The sequence below is a fragment of the Scyliorhinus torazame genome, chromosome 5, assembly GCF_047496885.1.
Source record: "Scyliorhinus torazame isolate Kashiwa2021f chromosome 5, sScyTor2.1, whole genome shotgun sequence".
In the NCBI taxonomy this organism is placed as follows: Eukaryota; Metazoa; Chordata; class Chondrichthyes; order Carcharhiniformes; family Scyliorhinidae; genus Scyliorhinus; species Scyliorhinus torazame.
In genome coordinates, this window is record NC_092711.1 from 86,203,513 (window position 1) to 86,220,060 (window position 16,548).

A 16,548-nucleotide genomic window follows, 5' to 3' on the forward strand; every position below is an offset into this window, starting at 1 on the left:
AGATCAGTTCCCCTCTAACCACTGCCTTCAGCGCCTCCCAGACCACTTCCACCTGGACCTCTCCGTCATCATTAATCTCAAGGTACCTTTCAATACATCCCCTCACCCTTACACATACCCCCTCGTCCGCCAACAGTCCCATATCTAATCTCCAGAGTGGGTGCTGTTCCTTTTCCTCTCCTACTTCCAGATCTACCCAATGTGGGGCATGATCTGAAATGGCTATAGCCGAATACTCCGTTCCTGCCACCTTCGGGATCAGCGCCCTTCCCAGGACAAAGAAGTCTATCCGGGAGTAGACTTTGTGGACATGGGAGAAGAAGGAAAACTCTTTACTCCTTGGCCTAGTAAATCTCCAGGGATCCACTCCTCCCATCTGCTCCATAAAGTCCTTAAGCACCTTGGCCGCTGCCGGCCTCCTCCCGGTCCTAGATCTGGACCGGTCCAGCCCTGGGTCCAGCACCGTGTTGAAGTCCCCCCCCATTACCAACTTTCCCATCTCCAGGTCCGGGATGTGCCCCAACATACGCTTCAGAAAGTTCGCGTCATCCCAGTTCGGGGCATATACATTCACCAGCACCACCGCCTCACCTTGCAGTCTGCCACTCACCATCACGTATCTACCCACACTGTCCGCCACTATGGTCTTCGCCTCAAACAATACCCGTTTCCCCACCAGTATTGCCACCCCTCTATTTTTTGCATCCAAGCCCGAGTGGAATACCTGTCCCACCCATCCTTTTCTTAATCGGACCTGATCCGCCAGTTTCAGGTGCGTCTCCTGAAGCATGACCACGTCTGCCTTTAGCTTCTTTAGGTGCGCAAGTACCCTTGCCCTCTTAATCGGCCCATTCAACCCTCAACCCTCTCACGTTCCACGTGATCAACCGGGTTGGGGAGCTCTTTACCCACACCCCCCCCCTCGTCGGCTAGCCATCCCCTATTTTAGACCAGCTCCTCACCCGGTTCCCACGCACCCGCTTATCCCCCCGACAGCGCCCTCCCGTCCCGACCATCCCATCCCGTAACAGCTCCCCCTTCTCCTTAGCAGCAGCAACCCAGTTACCACCCCCCCCCCCCCCCCCCCCCCCCACCGCTAGATCCCTCTCTAGCTTAGTTGCTCCTCCCATATTGCTTCCGGAAGTCAGCAAACTCTGGCTGACCTCGGCTTCCCCCGTTTATCCTTAGCCCCCATTATGTGAGGCCCCCTCCTTCCTGCGCCCCCTTTTCCCGCCACAATTTCCATAGCGCGGGAACAAAGCCCGCGCTTCCCTCTCGGCCCCACCCCTGATGGCGCAGCTCCCTCTCTCCTTCCCCCTCCCCTTCCCCACCGGCGCCCACATTTCTTCGTGACCCCCCCTTCGAGGGGAAAGAAAATGTTCCCCCATCTGATTCACAGTCCCTTGCCACCACCTCACTACTTCATTTCAAACACTCTTTCTCCAATCTTGTCCAACTTCTCCTCTTCAATAAATGCTCACGCCTCTTCTGCCGTCTCAAAGTAGTGGTGTTTACCCTGGTGTGTAACCCACAGTCTTGCCGGCTGCAACATTCCGAACTTCACTTTCCTCTTGTGGAGCACCGCCTTGGCCCGATTGAAACTCGCCCTCCTTCTCGCCACCTCCGCACTCCAATCCTGATACACGCGGATCACCGCGTTCTCCCACCTGCTGCTCCGTGTCTTTTTCGCCCATCTCAGGACCATCTCCCTGTCCTTGTATCGGTGGAACCTCACCACTATTGCTCGAGGTATTTCTCCTGCCTTTGGTCTTCTCACGAGGACTCGATACGCTCCCTCCACTTCCAGGGGGCCCATCGGGGCCTCATCTCCCATTAAGGTATGGAGCATCGTGCTCACATACGCCCCAACGTCCGCTCCCTCTGCCCCTTCGGGAAGACCCAGGATTCTTAAATTCTTCCTCCTCGAGCTATTTTCCAGGGCTTCCAGTCTCTCCATACACCTCTTATGCAGTGCCTCGTGCGTCTCCGTCTTCACCACCAAGCCCTGTATCTCGTCCTCATTTTCGGCAGCTTTTGCCTTCACTCCATCTCTTGGGTCTTCTGAGCCTCCTTTAACCCCTCAATCGCCTGCAGCATCGGCGCCAGCACCTCCTTCTTGAGCTCCTCCACACATCGGCGGAGGAACTCCTGCTGTTCCAGGCCCCATACCAACTGGCCTCCCTCCGCCGCCATCTTGCTTCTCACTTCCCTTCTATGCCGCTGCTCCAGAGGATCCTCCGCAATCTGGCCACTATTATCTCTTCTGTCCATTCACATCCGGGGGGACTCCCTTCTATGTCGCCTCATAGTGGGTTTAGCCTTCGAAAATTGCCGTTGGGGCTCCCGATAAGAGCCCAAAAGTCTGTTAAAACGGGAGGTGCCGAAACGTGCGACTTAGCTGGTCATTGCCGCATCCGGAAGCCCAGATGAGCTCTTGACCACAGATCTACATCGTCACCAAGATTGCCGACTTCCACCTCAGGAACACAGCTCGACTCCACCTTAGTCTCTGTTCATCTGCTGCAGAAACCACCATCCATTCTTCTGTTACCTCTCAAACAAATTATTACAATACACTCGCAGCCAGACTCCAACAATAAACACCCTCCAAAGCTCTGCTACCCATGTGCTTACTCACACCAGCCCCTGATCTACAAACGTTTCCTTTTAAAAGGCACAAAAAGTTTAAATTTCTCATTGTTTTACTCCAAGGTAATGACCATCCTGATCTCTGTAATCTCCTCCACATACACCCCTTTGAGATCTCTGCACTCATTTAATTCCAGCCACTTGAGCATTCCTGATTTTAATCTCTCCACCATTACTGAGTTGCCAAGGTCACAATTTCCTCTTTAAAACTCTCCGACTCACTTTCCTCCATTAAGATTCTCCTTAAAATCTAATATCTCCTCTTGTGGCTCAGTGTCAATTGTTATTTTGTAACGTTTCTCTGAAAGTCTTCAAAGTTTTATTCCGTTCAAGTCACAATATAAATTCGAATTATTGTCACAGCCCTGGACATATATTCTGCCCCATAAATAGGAATTTGTAACTCAGAGTGAAGCAGTTTGCTGGACATTCTGTCATGAAGACACATTTCAAAAATGTTGCCCCCAACAACGATGGCCACTGAGCCTGCGCTCTGCTGCTCGTGCCCCAATAAAGATGGTGGGTCCGCATACGCACTGCTGCGAGTGATCCAAAGAAGGATGCCGAGGGCGCATGCGCACTACTGCTCGTGATCCAAATAAGGGTGCCGAGGGCGCATACCCACTGCTGCCGCGAACCCAATATTGAGACGGCGCATGCGCACGTCTGCCAGAGTCAAATAAAGATGGCGTTTGCTTAATCTTGTCTGTAACAAAGCTGCAGCTCCCGCTCAGATCCCCAGGTATTGGTAGGTCATTTTTCCGGATTTTTGGTCTATATAACATGTGCACGAAGCGTGCCGAACGACCCTCCTGATTTATCTCTCCCTCCGTCCCGCCATTCCCAACTTCACGGATTGTGGATCCAAGATAGAACCTTTTGCTGCCTCGCCATTAATCACATTGCGCATGCTTCACTCAGCCCAGTCCCGCCGCCTCGTTCGCGCTGATTGGTTGGAGGACCAGTCGCTCCCAACCGGTCCTCCGGATCTGTCCACTCTTCACCTATTGGTTCGGTGCTGCCGTCAATCACTCCGTGCATTGTGATGTGTCAGGTGAGAGGTCAGTGTCGGGGGGCGGGGTTTAGAAATCACGAGTGCGGCCCCAGAGCTAAACAATGAACATTCTCCACTCTCACTGTCCACCGCTTCCGGCTTCTCTCCACAAACAACCTCACAGAGACCAGGGGGGAGACACTGACCCAGTGACAATGTCACTGTATGAGAGGAAAAGTCTAATGGCACCCCTCCTGTTCAAAAAGGCAGAAAGTAGGAAACTAGTTAGTTTAATGCCTGTTGTTGGGAAACTGCTGGAATTCATTATTGACAAGTAGTAACTGGACATTTGGAAAGTCAAACCGCAATCCATCAGTCAGCGTGGTTTGGTGAAGTGTTTGACTCACTTGTTGGAGTTCTTGGAAGATGTGACAGGCCAGGTGGATAATGGGGGTCCTGTGGATGTATTTGGACTTCCAAAATACAGTTGATAAGGTGTCACACAAAAGGTAATAAACAAGGTAAGATCCCACGGGGGTTAGAGGTAATATATTAGCTTGGATGGAGGATTGGCTAACCAACAGACAGCAGAGAGTGGGGTTAGATTATATTAGATTTATTGACACATATCTTGAGGAAAAACATTTTTACCCAGAGGGTGGTGAGGGTCTGGAATGCACTGCTGAGGAGGATGGTAGAGGCGGGTTGCCTCACATCCTCTTAAAAAGTACCTGGATGAAGACTGGCACATTATAACATTCAAGGCTATGGGCCAAGTGCTGGCAAATGGGATTAGGTAGGTGGGTCAGATTTTGATGTGTTGGTGCAAACTCGATGGATCGAAGTGCCTCTTCTGCACTTTTGCTGATAATACAAAGTTCGGTGGCATCGTAGACAGCATTGATGACAGCATAAAACTGTAAGAAGATAATGATAATAATCGCTTATTGTCACAAGTCGGCTTCAAATGAAGTTACTGTGAAAAGCCCCTAGTCGCCACATTCCAGCACCTGTTCGGGGAATTGAACCATGCTGCTGCTGGCCTGCCTTGGCCTGCTTTCAAAGCCAGCGTTTTAGCCGTGTGCTAAACAGCCCCTGAGAAAGATAACATTCAGCAATCAGCCCCTGATATAGATAACATTCAGCAATCTCCTAGTTACTAATCTCCTAGTTACTCCCCAACTTAGTTAATTACTCTGATGTCACATTTCAGTTTTTGCCCCCAGTCCAGATATCCAACAGGTAAGTTATTTATACTTACTGATGGCAGCAGGGTGGCGCAGTGAGTAGCACTGCTGCCTCACGGTGCTGAGGTCCCAGGTTCGATCCCGGCTCTGGCTCACTGTCCGTGTGGAGTTTGCACATTCTCCCCATGTTTGTGTCGGTTTTGCCCACACAACCCAAAAAGATGTGCAGGGTAGGTGGATTGGCCACGCTAAATTGCCACTTAATTGGAAAAATGAATTGGGTATTCTGAATTTTAAAAAAATAAAATGTTCCGAAGCTGCTCCTCCTCGGATTCGCACCAACTCCGCTCCCTGCCGGCTAGGCCGTGAATCCCTGAGGTAAGTTATTTATGTTTACTGTTCCGAAGCTCCTCTCCCCGAGTTCACACCAACTCCGCTCCCTGCATTGGCGAGGTTCATTTACCTGAGTGTCTGGAAAATCATTAGGGCAGTAACTGTCCTGTAAGGTAATAAGTCCTTTTGCTTCCCAATTGGCCGAGGAAGGCAGTGTGTCACAAGGATGGATGTGTTGACCGATTAATGGCTGGAGGATGGGGGCAGGTCATGTGATCAAACCTCCAGGAATACGTTTAATCAAAGTTGGCGAGAAGAGAATGTTGTGAACTTCTATCCTAAACTGACAGTGAGGTTTCTGTAAATTTACAGGATAATGGAAGTGGAGGTTTAACAGATGGGAAAAGCAAACCAAACGTCACATCGCAATCTGACAGAGTCACTCGATTCATCAGAACCTGAATTTCAGCAGCATCTGGGTGTGGAAGGTATAAGGTTTGTCTGTTCTGTCTGTGAAGGAAGATTTCTAGTCTCAGTGTGACTGGAAAAGCCCCGAGATTCACAAACCCTGGTTAGACCAAACCCGGAGAACTGTGTTCAGTTCTGGACAACAAACCTGAGGAAGGATAGAATGGCCTCGGAGGGAGTGTAGCACAGATTTACCTGAGTGATATCTGAACCGTCCAGGGTTAAATTACAAAACGAGATTACCCAAAAGAGTCAGAGATATGATGGCACAGAGAAGGGCATTCGGCCCATTGAATCCTTGCTAGATCTGGAGCAATCCAGTCAGTCCCATTCTCCTGCTCTGTCCCTGTTTCCTCGCAGGTTTATTTCCCTCAAATGTCTATCCAATTTCCTTTTGAAATCAAATGATTCATGTATCTATTTTCAAACGCCCTCCTAGGCAGCAAGAATCAGGTAATTGTCGCTCGCTGTGTAAAAACATATATCTCATATCACCTCATATCTCCTGTACCTTTTACATACAAACTCGGAACAGGCCACTCGGCCCCTCGAGCCTGCTCAGCATTCAATAAGATTACAGCTGATCTCATTCTAACCTCAACTCCACATTCCTGCCTACGCCTGATGACCTTGTTGATCCCCAAATTTCTTTCTCTGTCAGTCTGGCCTCAATAAAAGTTGAGACGGATTCGCACGTAAACAGAAGTTATTTATTTAGCTTGCAAGCTTGAATCATCTTACAGAAATGTAACAGGACATCCTGCCTCTTACACTCCAGAAAACGACTGAACTAACAGACAAAGGGATCTCTGCAAAATCAGTTCAAATGGTATCAAGTTTCACATACTCGACGGATATAGGTCAGCCTAGGTCCCTCCTGACCTGTTCGATCTATTCTGATTGGCTCACTTCCAATCCCTTTCTCTGGCCCCTATCAATGCAGTCTCACTCTCATAGACACACCTCTTCCTGCTTTTTCCATGCGGTCTCAAATTCCTTTGTCCCTAACTGCAAAAATCAAAGTGGCTTAGTTCTACATTACATTAACTAGTATCTCTAAAGTAACTATTTTATATCACATTCGTCATTCCCTCCTTTTATCATTCCATGATAACCGAACTATCCAATCTATAGCTACGGTTCCTCATCTAAAAAGATCCGTCGCTGCATTTCCAATTCTGGTCTTAGCCCCCCTTCATCTGCCTCACCCTCATGGATTTTAACAGTTAAAATTTTTTTCTCGGTGATTGGGGCGGTGATCTGATCTAGTGCACCCCGCATTCTACCCATCACACATTTAAGGATGGCCAGGCCCACAAAGATACAGCCGATAGCTACCACTAGATACATGGCCATATTTATCAACCAGTCCTTCCATCCTCCAGATCCCCAGTTACCCCAAGAGTCAGGATCCTGCATCCCGTCCAAGTGATCCCGTATGCGATCCATAAATTTAGTAATGTTAGCGGTCAAGTCCTGAACACACATGATCCACTTGCCCTGTACTATGGCGCATACCCCACCCTCACGGGCCAGAAGATAGTCAAGAGCATACCGGTTCTGCATTGCAAACAACCGTAGCTGAGACAACTCCTTAGTTATTGCCCCGAGGGCTCCCAAGGTTTCATTTCCCAAAATGGTAAGGCCGCAAATAAAATAATTCCGATCACTAACAGCCAAGGAACCCCCCACACCTCCCAGTGTCAATACGCTCAGAATGCCCCACCCGGCTGAGTGGCCCCGGTTGGGTGCAAGAACCTGAAGTTTTTTTCCAGTTCTCGCAAAATTCAGCAGAGACTGCCCGGCGTGCTAACTGATTATGCAGGTTCCACGCCGAAGGGCAGGGGACTGTGGTAGGGACTAGAGTCCCTTTAGCAATTCGGTGGGGAAATGGGGTGACAAAACGTTGGTCGCCGTACCATTAAATAAAAAGTAGTATCCTTGTTCCGTGTGCAGGCTAGCATCACAATCAGCATATCGGTTGCGTAAGGACCTCCCAGTAGCCCAGTTTATCCAATTTTGAAATGCCCATTCGGGCCGCCCAGCAATGCAGAAAGCCCTATTCCCAACAGTGATATGAGAGACATTCGCCCAGCCACAAAGGAGCTGGAGGCCAGCGTTCAATGGAACGCAAGTGATGTTGTAACAAACGCATTGGCCAGACGCCTGGGTGATATGGCACCTCCTGTCCGTACAGGTGGGAAACAGACATGTTATATTTGTGTCCACCTCTACCAGCAAACAGCCATATCCTTCACTGCTGAAGCAATTCTCGTACGACCGGGAATCCCTATTGGGAGTGAAGTGGCTAGGTATGTACGCCCTCCACCGTCGCAGCCTATCGTACTGTGAATGGGAATTATCCCGAGGGAGGGGAAGGCAAATAGCCGGTGGTGCTGAATCCGGATCGTAAGGAAGAGTGACGTGCTCGGGCAATGGCTCGGAACGCTGACAATGAACCACCGTTTGGGGAGTGCCCCAAAGCGGTGAAACAGAAAATAACCTAGACACCGCTGCGGGGTTTGGGTAGCAGACAACCCGTCCCTGGCCATACAGACGGTGGTAAATCTGGTAGAAGAGATTCATACTACCCGGGTTTTCCTCAGTTTGGCCTTTAATTAACTTAAGTGCATCTCCCGGTAACCTACGTTCTAGCTGTACTTCCCTTCTCACACGCCCCGTCCTCTCTCTAGTCCCTTTCTCTTTCTCATGGTCTCTTCCTACACTCTTCTGACAGCCTGATGTTACCTTTATTGTACCACTTTTAACACATCCAAATTCAAATTTACATGTATTCCAAAAACAAGGCAATGTCCATATAATGTTCCCTTCCCATCGCCGGGACCGGTGCAGCTGCTTCATGACTCCCGCATTCTCCTTAACTTTGATGACCTTCCATGAGTCGATACCATGTCCTCGTATATGGGGGCAGTGAAGAACATCACCTGTGCATAGGTGATGTATCCTTGTAGATTGGTTGGGGCTACACAGATACATAATATTCCCCTTTTCCATGTCCATCGCCAATAACACGCCAAGCGAAGTGAGGCCAAATATCAGACAGACGATGCGTAGCCACTCCATCATGCTCCACACCTGTAAAATAGCACTGGAGAAGGGAGGCAGGTTAGTATCCGACCTTTTACAGTAGTGGAGATGGACTCAATTTACAGTGATGTAGGTGGACCCAAGCACTTCGCCCCTCCACTTTAACTGCTGTGGGGGTGGTAAGGAGAACTTGGAAGGGCCCATCCCATCGCGGCTCCGACCCCTTCCTAGTCCAATTTTTGACCATTACATAACTACCGGGCTGGACTGAAAGTGAGCTAGGTACTGGGGCAATGGCTGGTGAGCCGCACGGACTGGGCCATGGAGTTCCTTGAGCACTTGCGTAAAGGCTAGAACATAGGTGGTCATTTCTTCAGTCATCTGATGAAACTGAACCCGTCTGGGAACCTGCAGGCTCCAAGGAATTCTAAGAGGCCTGCCATAAAGAATCTCGGCGGGAGAGAGCCGGGCTGGTCCCGCAGGTGTAACCCGCAGCTGGAAGAGGGCAACGGGGAGCAACTTAAGCCATGTCAGTCCCGTGTCTGCTCTTAATTTAGCCAATTTAGTTTTGAGGGTCTGATTGTGTCTCTCAACCACCCCGGCTGCCTGCGGTCTGTAAGCACAGTGTAACTGCTGGCGTATGCCCAACTGGGAGCAAAACTCCTTGTTAATTTGTCCAATAAAATGAGGCCCATTATCAGAACTTATCTGAGCTGGTATACCGTACCGGGGAATGATTTCCCTCATCAAGACTTTAACCACAGTAGCAGCTTTACTATAGATAGTCGGATACGCCTCAACCCATCTGCTGAACACATCCACAATGACCAAAACATATTTATAACATTGACACCTTTCCAACTCAATGTAATCCATTTGGAGCGTCTCAAAGGGACCACTGGGCAACGGGGTTTGCCCCTTCCCACAAGGGATACCTTTTCCGGTGTTATATTGCTGACAAATCAAACACCGATTACTGATACTTTGGGCCAACCCCTGCATTTTAGGGTGCCACCAAGTGTCCAGCAACAAATCACTAGTCCCTCGAGCCCCACAATGAGTTGCAAAGTGTACACATTCGATGACCCATAAAGCCAGTACATCAGACATACAAGTCTGATGTGCAGGCGTGGTCCATAAAGAGGAAACAGAATCATATGTACAACCTAACCGTTTCCACATTTGTTTATCACTCTCAGGAGCGTCCTCCTGTAACCTTATGACGTCTGGCATTGGCTTGTCAGAAGCAGACACATTCATAGTAGATCGTTTAGTCTGACTTAACATTTTAGGCACCATCACTTGCTGAATTTGTGCGGCTGTGCGCGCTGCACAATCTGCTCGTTCATTACCAACGTCAACTGGGGTTGTACCATTCGTGTGGGCAGCGCATTTAATAACGGAAATCTGCGCTGGCAGAAGGAGGGCCTGCAGTAGGTCATTAACTAAACCCCGGTGGGATATTTGACCACACATAATCATGTCAGGTTGTTCTGACGAAATGTCACTCAAATCGCCCCTTATTGTGGTAGTTTCCTGAATCAAGGCTAAACAGTCGTGGCCAGGTGCGTCTTCATGGACAGGGGGACCACTAAGAAAACAGGCTGGATTGATAGTGGTACAGTATTTAAATGTCAGACGTGGATTGTTCAAAAGGTATATCTCATACCTATTCTGACGAGCTGCGGTAAGATGCTGACCATTCGCCCCATATCCCTGGCATGGTACTGGTCATGGACCTGACGTGTAATATGAGGGCTTACCGAAGCTGACTGTGGCCATAAATGTGGTGATATTGTAACAAAATCGGCTGTACCTTCTTTTCCCGTGACTGTGGCTGTAACCTTGACTGGCCATTCGGTCTCAAGTAATGGCCGGTATTTGTCCTCCAACTCCCTGTTTCGTCCAGTTCTGTCATAGGCCAGGGTAACGTGATGCAGTGACTGTTCAATGTCTAACGTCCACCACTGGGGGGTGATAGAAATATAGCACTGTTGTCTCATCCTCCTCTTCGCTGATCCACCCACCCAAAGTCACTATATTGGAGCTCCTGCTGGTAAACTACCATTTCTGCCGCTTGTTGGGATCGCAGATCATCCTTTTTCATTACATACTCAGTCTTAACCTTTGTAACTGAGCCTCCTTCTTGGCCTACACCCTCCTTCCAGTAAAATCTGACTGCCCTTGCCATCTGGGAAGGGTCGTTCTCTGTCCAATTCATGTTATTACATTTCACAGCAGTAACCACAGAAGGTGGTAGGCAATGCATTAACATAGCACAGTATTGAGGGGAATTCTGACCAGTTTGATATAGCAAATCGCCTGACTGCCCCCGGTAGATTTCATTAAAACGCCCCAGACATTCCTATGGCTCGTCAATCTTCCTAGGTTTTAGGTCTAAGATAACAGAAAGATTTATGGGCCTTTGAAATGTGCTATTCAACGCATTTAAGATCTGTGTCCTTCTTTTCTCTATTTGCTCTCTTTTTTTTAAAACTTAAAAATGTTTGAAAATTCAAATTGAATTACTGCAACTTGCAAGCTTAGCTCTGATCTCAACTCAGAACTAAATTTACAATTTGCTTAACACAAACTTGTATAACATTTACAACTTAATTATTTCTTTATCTTAACAATTTTTCTTTTAACAAGTTTTTTTTCTGTTACATACACAGTATTAGCAAAATCAACTATCATAAGTATTAGCAAAATCAATTATCATCTCCAGATTGACACTTTTTAAAATGGTGTCCATGATCTTCTTTAAGTTTCTATTAATCTCCATATAAAATGAGATAAACCTTATTTCAAGTAAGTAAAATTTAAGATTCTGGCAATTTCAATCAATTGCTTTCGAAAATAATAACTTTTATCAAAGAGGTGGAGAAACCCACTGGTTTCCTTTAATTAATTCAAAACGTAACTTTACTGGTGTTCACTGACTCAAAGGAAAGGTATCCGATTACACTGCAGACTGGCGCTGTTATCTCAAGGCCTGAGTGAGAAGCACTGTCTGTTTTCAACTCCGCCTGCTGCTGTTAACCCTTTGAGAGACTTCTGCTTCAACCTCACAATCTCAACTAGACCTCGGAACTTTACAGTCCAAGGAGACAATTTTAGCTTAATCAACTATATATTTAAAACACTCACACATAGAGTTGAACCATCTTCAGATTTAAAAACAGTTATACTGGACTGAACCCCCATCTATTGAAGTCCCATCAGCCCCTGAACCCATATAATAGACTGAACCTTTATTATTTAAAGTCCCATCAGCCTCTGAACCCTGATAATAGACTGAACCTTTATTATTTAAGTCACATCAGCCTCTGAACCCTAATAATAGACTGAACCTTTATTATTTAAGTCACATCAGCCTCTGAACCCTAATAATAGACTGAACCTTTATTATTTAAAGTCCCATCAGCCTCTGAACCCCGATAATAGACTGAACCTTCATTATTTAAAGTCCCATCAGCCCAAAACCCTAACCTAAGCCGAAACAACAATATGAAATCCCATCAATTAAAGTGCTAATCCCCAGACTGACCTGTGATTTCGTCGAGGCGGTCTTTCTGTGCCAACCGCGAGTGACCAGACTAATCAGACGATAAGAAGAGGGGAACAATCAATGCTGGTCGTTTTCCATTTCTACATTGAGGGCCCTTTGTTCCCGTCCTCCTGTTCATAATCAGTCTAATTCTGATTTCGCAGTTGGATCAGGATCGCCCAGAGAAATCCCGGTTTTCGGCACCAAATGTTGATCCCCAAATTTCTTTCTCTGTCAGTCTGGCCTCAATAAAAGTTGAGACGGATTCGCACGTAAACAGAAGTTATTTATTTAGCTTGCAAGCTTGAATCATCTTACAGAAATGTAACAGGACATCCTGCCTCTTACACTCCAGAAAACGACTGAACTAACAGACAAAGGGATCTCTGCAAAATCAGTTCAAATGGTATCAAGTTTCACATACTCGACGGACATAGGTCAGCCTAGGTCCCTCCTGACCTGTTCGATCTATTCTGATTGGCTCACTTCCAATCCCTTTCTCTGGCCCCTATCAATGCAGTCTCACTCTCATAGACACACCTCTTCCTGCTTTTTCCATGCGGTCTCAAATTCCTTTGTCCCTAACTGCAAAAATCAAAGTGGCTTATTTCTACATTACATTAACTAGTATCTCTAAAGTAACTATTTTATATCACATTCGTCAACCTTTCACCCCCTTGCTCATCAAGAATCTATCCAGCTCTGCCTTAAAAATATTCAAGGACTCTGCTTCCACTGCCTTTTAAGGACGCGAGTTCCAAAGTCTTACAACCCTCAAGAGAATAAAAAATCCTCATCTCCATCTGAAATGGGTGACCGCTTATTTTGCAACAGTGACGCCTCGTTCTACATTCTCCCACAAGAAGAAACACCCTCTCCACATTCACCCTGTCAAGACCCCTCAGGATCTTATATAGATCAATCCAGGTTTTACCCAAAACTTTAAATCTGTGTCCCGGCTGCTTGTACGATCAGTGAATGGAAACAGAGTTTCTTTGTCCACCTGATGCAAATCTGGCATAATCTTGTGTCCCTGAATCAAATTTCCCCTCAACTTCCTTTGTTGGAACCATTCTGGTAAATCTCCTCTGCACCTTCTCAAGAACCTTCCTATTCTTCCTGAAGAGTGGTGACCAAAGCTTTAGAAAGATTCATAGAATGGAATTAGAACCATAGAATTCCTACAGTGCAGAAGGAGGCCATTCAGCCCATCGAGTCTGCACCAACTCTGAAAGGGCACCCTGCCTAGGCCCATACCCCTACCCTGTCCCTGTAACCCCATAGCCCCACCTAACCTGCACATCCCTGGAGACTAACGGGCAATCTATCAAGCCCAATCCACCAAACCTGCCCTTCTTTTGACTGTTGGAGGAAACCTGAGCACCGAGTGGAAACTCTCGCAGACACTGGGAGGAACTCCACACAGTCACCAAGGCCGGAATTGAACCCGGGTCCCTGGCGCTGTGAGGCAGCAGTGCTAATCACTGTGCCACCAGAAGCATAGTTTTGGTATCAATATTACTGTTTATGACGCTCAAGATCGAGTTTGCTTTGCCATCTATTCTCTTTAATCTGACTTGTAGATATACAAAATCCCTCTTCACCTCTTCCTCTCTCCTCCCAAAGAGGCCAGTTGGGTTTTTAATAATAATCCAGCAGTTTTCATGGTCACTTTTTCCCAGTGCCGGCCCCACAAATGACCAGATTCATTCAGCTCAATTTCACCATCTGCCTTTGTGTTTTGTGGGTTCTCTCTCACTCCCTATTTTCTGTTTTAAATCAATTTAACAGGGTGTTCGAAGGGGAGGCATCAAAGTCCGGAAACTCAAACCAAGCATCACATCAGGATCTGACAGAGTCCTCAATTTATCATATCCTGAATATCATTGGAATATCATTGAACATGGAAGGAAAAAGCATTGTTCACAGTGGGGAGAAACCGTACTCGTGTTGTGTGTGTGGACGAGGATACAGTCAATCGTCAGGCCTCACAAGCCACAAATGCAGTCACACTGAGGAGAAACCGTGGAAATGTGTGGACTGTGGGAAAGGATTCACTTCCCCATCCCAGCTGGAAACTCATCGACGCAGTCACACTGGGGAGAAACCATTCACCTGCTCCAAGTGTGGGAAGGGATTTACTATTTCAGCCAACCTGCTGAGTCACCAGCGAGTTCACACTGGGGAGCGACCATTCACCTGCTCACAGTGTGGGAAGGGATTCACCACTTCATCCAACCTGCTGAGTCACCAGCGAGTTCACACTGATGAGAGACCGTTTCAGTGTTCAGATTGCGGGAAGTGCTATAAAAGTTCTGGGGAACTGATTCGCCATCAACGTGTTCACACTGATGACAGACCATTTAGGTGCTCTCACTGCGGGACTGGGTTCAGGCGATCATCTGACCTCGCTGTACATCAGCGAAGTCACACTGGGGAGAGGCCATTCGCCTGCTCCAAGTGTGGGAAGGGATTCACTCGGTCATTAAACCTGAAAATGCACCAGCGAATTCACACTGGGGAGAGACCATTCACCTGCTCCAAATGTGGGAAGGGATTCACTCGGTCATCCAACCTGCTGAGTCACCAGCGAGTTCACACTGATGAGAGACCGTTCCAATGTCCAGACTGCGGGAAGTGCTATAAAAGTTCTGGGGAACTGATGAGCCATCAAGGTGTTCACACTGACGAGAGGCCGTTCAGGTGCTCTCACTGCGGGACTGGGTTCAGACAATCATCTCACCTCACTGTACATCAGCGAATTCACACTGGAGAGAGGCAATTCGCCTGCGCACCCTGTGGGAAGGGATTCACTCAGTCATCTGACCTGCAGAAGCATCAGCGAGTTGACACTGGGATGAGGCCATTCGCCTGTGCCAAGTGTGGGAAGGGATTCACTCAGGTATCCAACCTGCGGACACACCAGCGAATTCACACTGGGGAGAGGCCATTCACCTGCGCCAAGTGTGGGAAGGGATTCACTCAGTTATCTGCCCTGCAGACACACCAGCGAGTTCACACTGGAGAGAGGCCATTCACCTGCTCCAAGTGTGGGAAGGGATTCACTCAGTCATCCAACCTGCAGACACATCAACGAGGCCACAAGTAACCACAGTGATTGGATTTTGCTGTTACTCACATTGAGACTGAACCATGTTAATTTGGCTCTCTCTCTGCTGATAACAATTCCAGCCCATTTTACAGGGGCTAATATTCTGGCTAAAAGTCAAATAAATTAGATTTGTGTGAAATATGCAGTGTGCTGGAACTTTTTAATATCTTTGACACAAGTTAGTTCCTTTTGAAGTACTCTCGCTGTCCCCTGTCTCTTCCATCCTCACCTCCAACAAAAAGTGTGAGGAGCTTGTGGAGCTTCTTTGTGACTGAGATTGAGTAAATCCGATCAGCCGCCTCTGCTGCTTCCCTCCCTTCCACGAGCCCACCGGACCAAACTGTCTCTAAATTTCATCCTTTCCCGAGCCCTGAACCCACATCTTTCTCTAGTTTCTTTCCCATCTCCCCTCATGCCCTCTCAGAGCTCATCTTGTCCATGATACCCAACTCCTGCTCCATCGACCCTCTTCCCACTGAGCTACTGACAGCCAACTACCCTGTGTCCATGGATATTGTCAACATTTCTCACACTTCAGGTACTGTCCCTCTGTCCTTCAAATCTGCCATCATCACCCCCTCAATAAAACAAACACTTGACCCTGCCATCCTTACAAATTACTGCCCCATCTTCAACCTCCCTCTCCTCTCCAAACTCTTTGAACATGTTGTCACCTCCCAAATCTTGCCCATCTTTCCCAGAACTCCCATGTTTGACTCCCTTCAATCAGGTCTCCGCCCTGTCACAGTGAAATACAAGAGACAAACAGAATCTTACCCGGAGAGAAAGACAGACAATCCGGGAGCTTGGATACAAGGGTGGCACGGTAGCACAGTGGTTAGCACTGTTGATTTTCAGCTCCAAGGATCCGGGTTCGACTCCCGGCTTGGGTAATTTTCTGTGCGGAGTCTGCACATCCTCCCTGTGTGTGCATGGGTTTCCTCCGGGTGCTCCGGTTTCCTCCCACAGTCCAAAGATGTGCAGGTTAGGTGAATTGGGCATGATAAATTGCCCTTAGTGTTGGGCGGGGTTGCTGGGTTGTGGGGATAGGGTGGAGGTGTGACCTTTGTTAGGGTGCTCTTTCCAAGGGCCGGTGCAGACTCGATGGGCCGAATAGCCTCCTTCTGCACTGTAAATTCTCCTTCTGCACTGTAAATTCTATGATATCTATGAAATTCTCTTATTCTTTTTTAAAAATATATATTTA

At 47.7% G+C, this 16,548-nt stretch overlaps 1 protein-coding gene across 7 annotated transcripts; it reads left to right on the forward strand.

Moving 5' to 3' along the window:
- The first annotated feature begins 3,316 nt into the window (after window positions 1–3,316).
- Window positions 3,317–15,480, forward strand: LOC140418769 (uncharacterized). 7 transcript variants are annotated; one of them, XM_072502370.1, is made up of 3 exons: window positions 3,317–3,397; window positions 5,536–5,658; window positions 14,021–15,480. In XM_072502370.1, the coding sequence occupies exons 2-3, from the start codon at window positions 5,561–5,563 to the stop codon at window positions 15,336–15,338; spliced, it is 1,416 nt and encodes a 471-aa protein (XP_072358471.1). In that variant the 5' UTR covers window positions 3,317–3,397; window positions 5,536–5,560; the 3' UTR covers window positions 15,339–15,480. The 7 variants fall into 7 exon arrangements, with proteins under 7 accessions (XP_072358471.1, XP_072358477.1, XP_072358473.1 ...); XM_072502372.1 differs by having other exon boundaries at window positions 3,324–3,391; XM_072502375.1 differs by having other exon boundaries at window positions 3,373–3,391; window positions 5,536–5,651.
- Window positions 15,481–16,548: the final 1,068 nt, after the last annotated feature.

Coding starts and splice junctions, on each gene's coding strand:
- LOC140418769 (XM_072502370.1), top strand. CDS start 5,561: ATGGGAAAAGCAAACCAAACGTCACATCGCAATCTGACAGAGTCACTC. Junction 5,659..14,020: donor CTGGGTGTGGAAGGTATAAG/GTTTGTCTGTTC, acceptor TCAATTTAACAG/GGTGTTCGAAGGGGAGGCAT.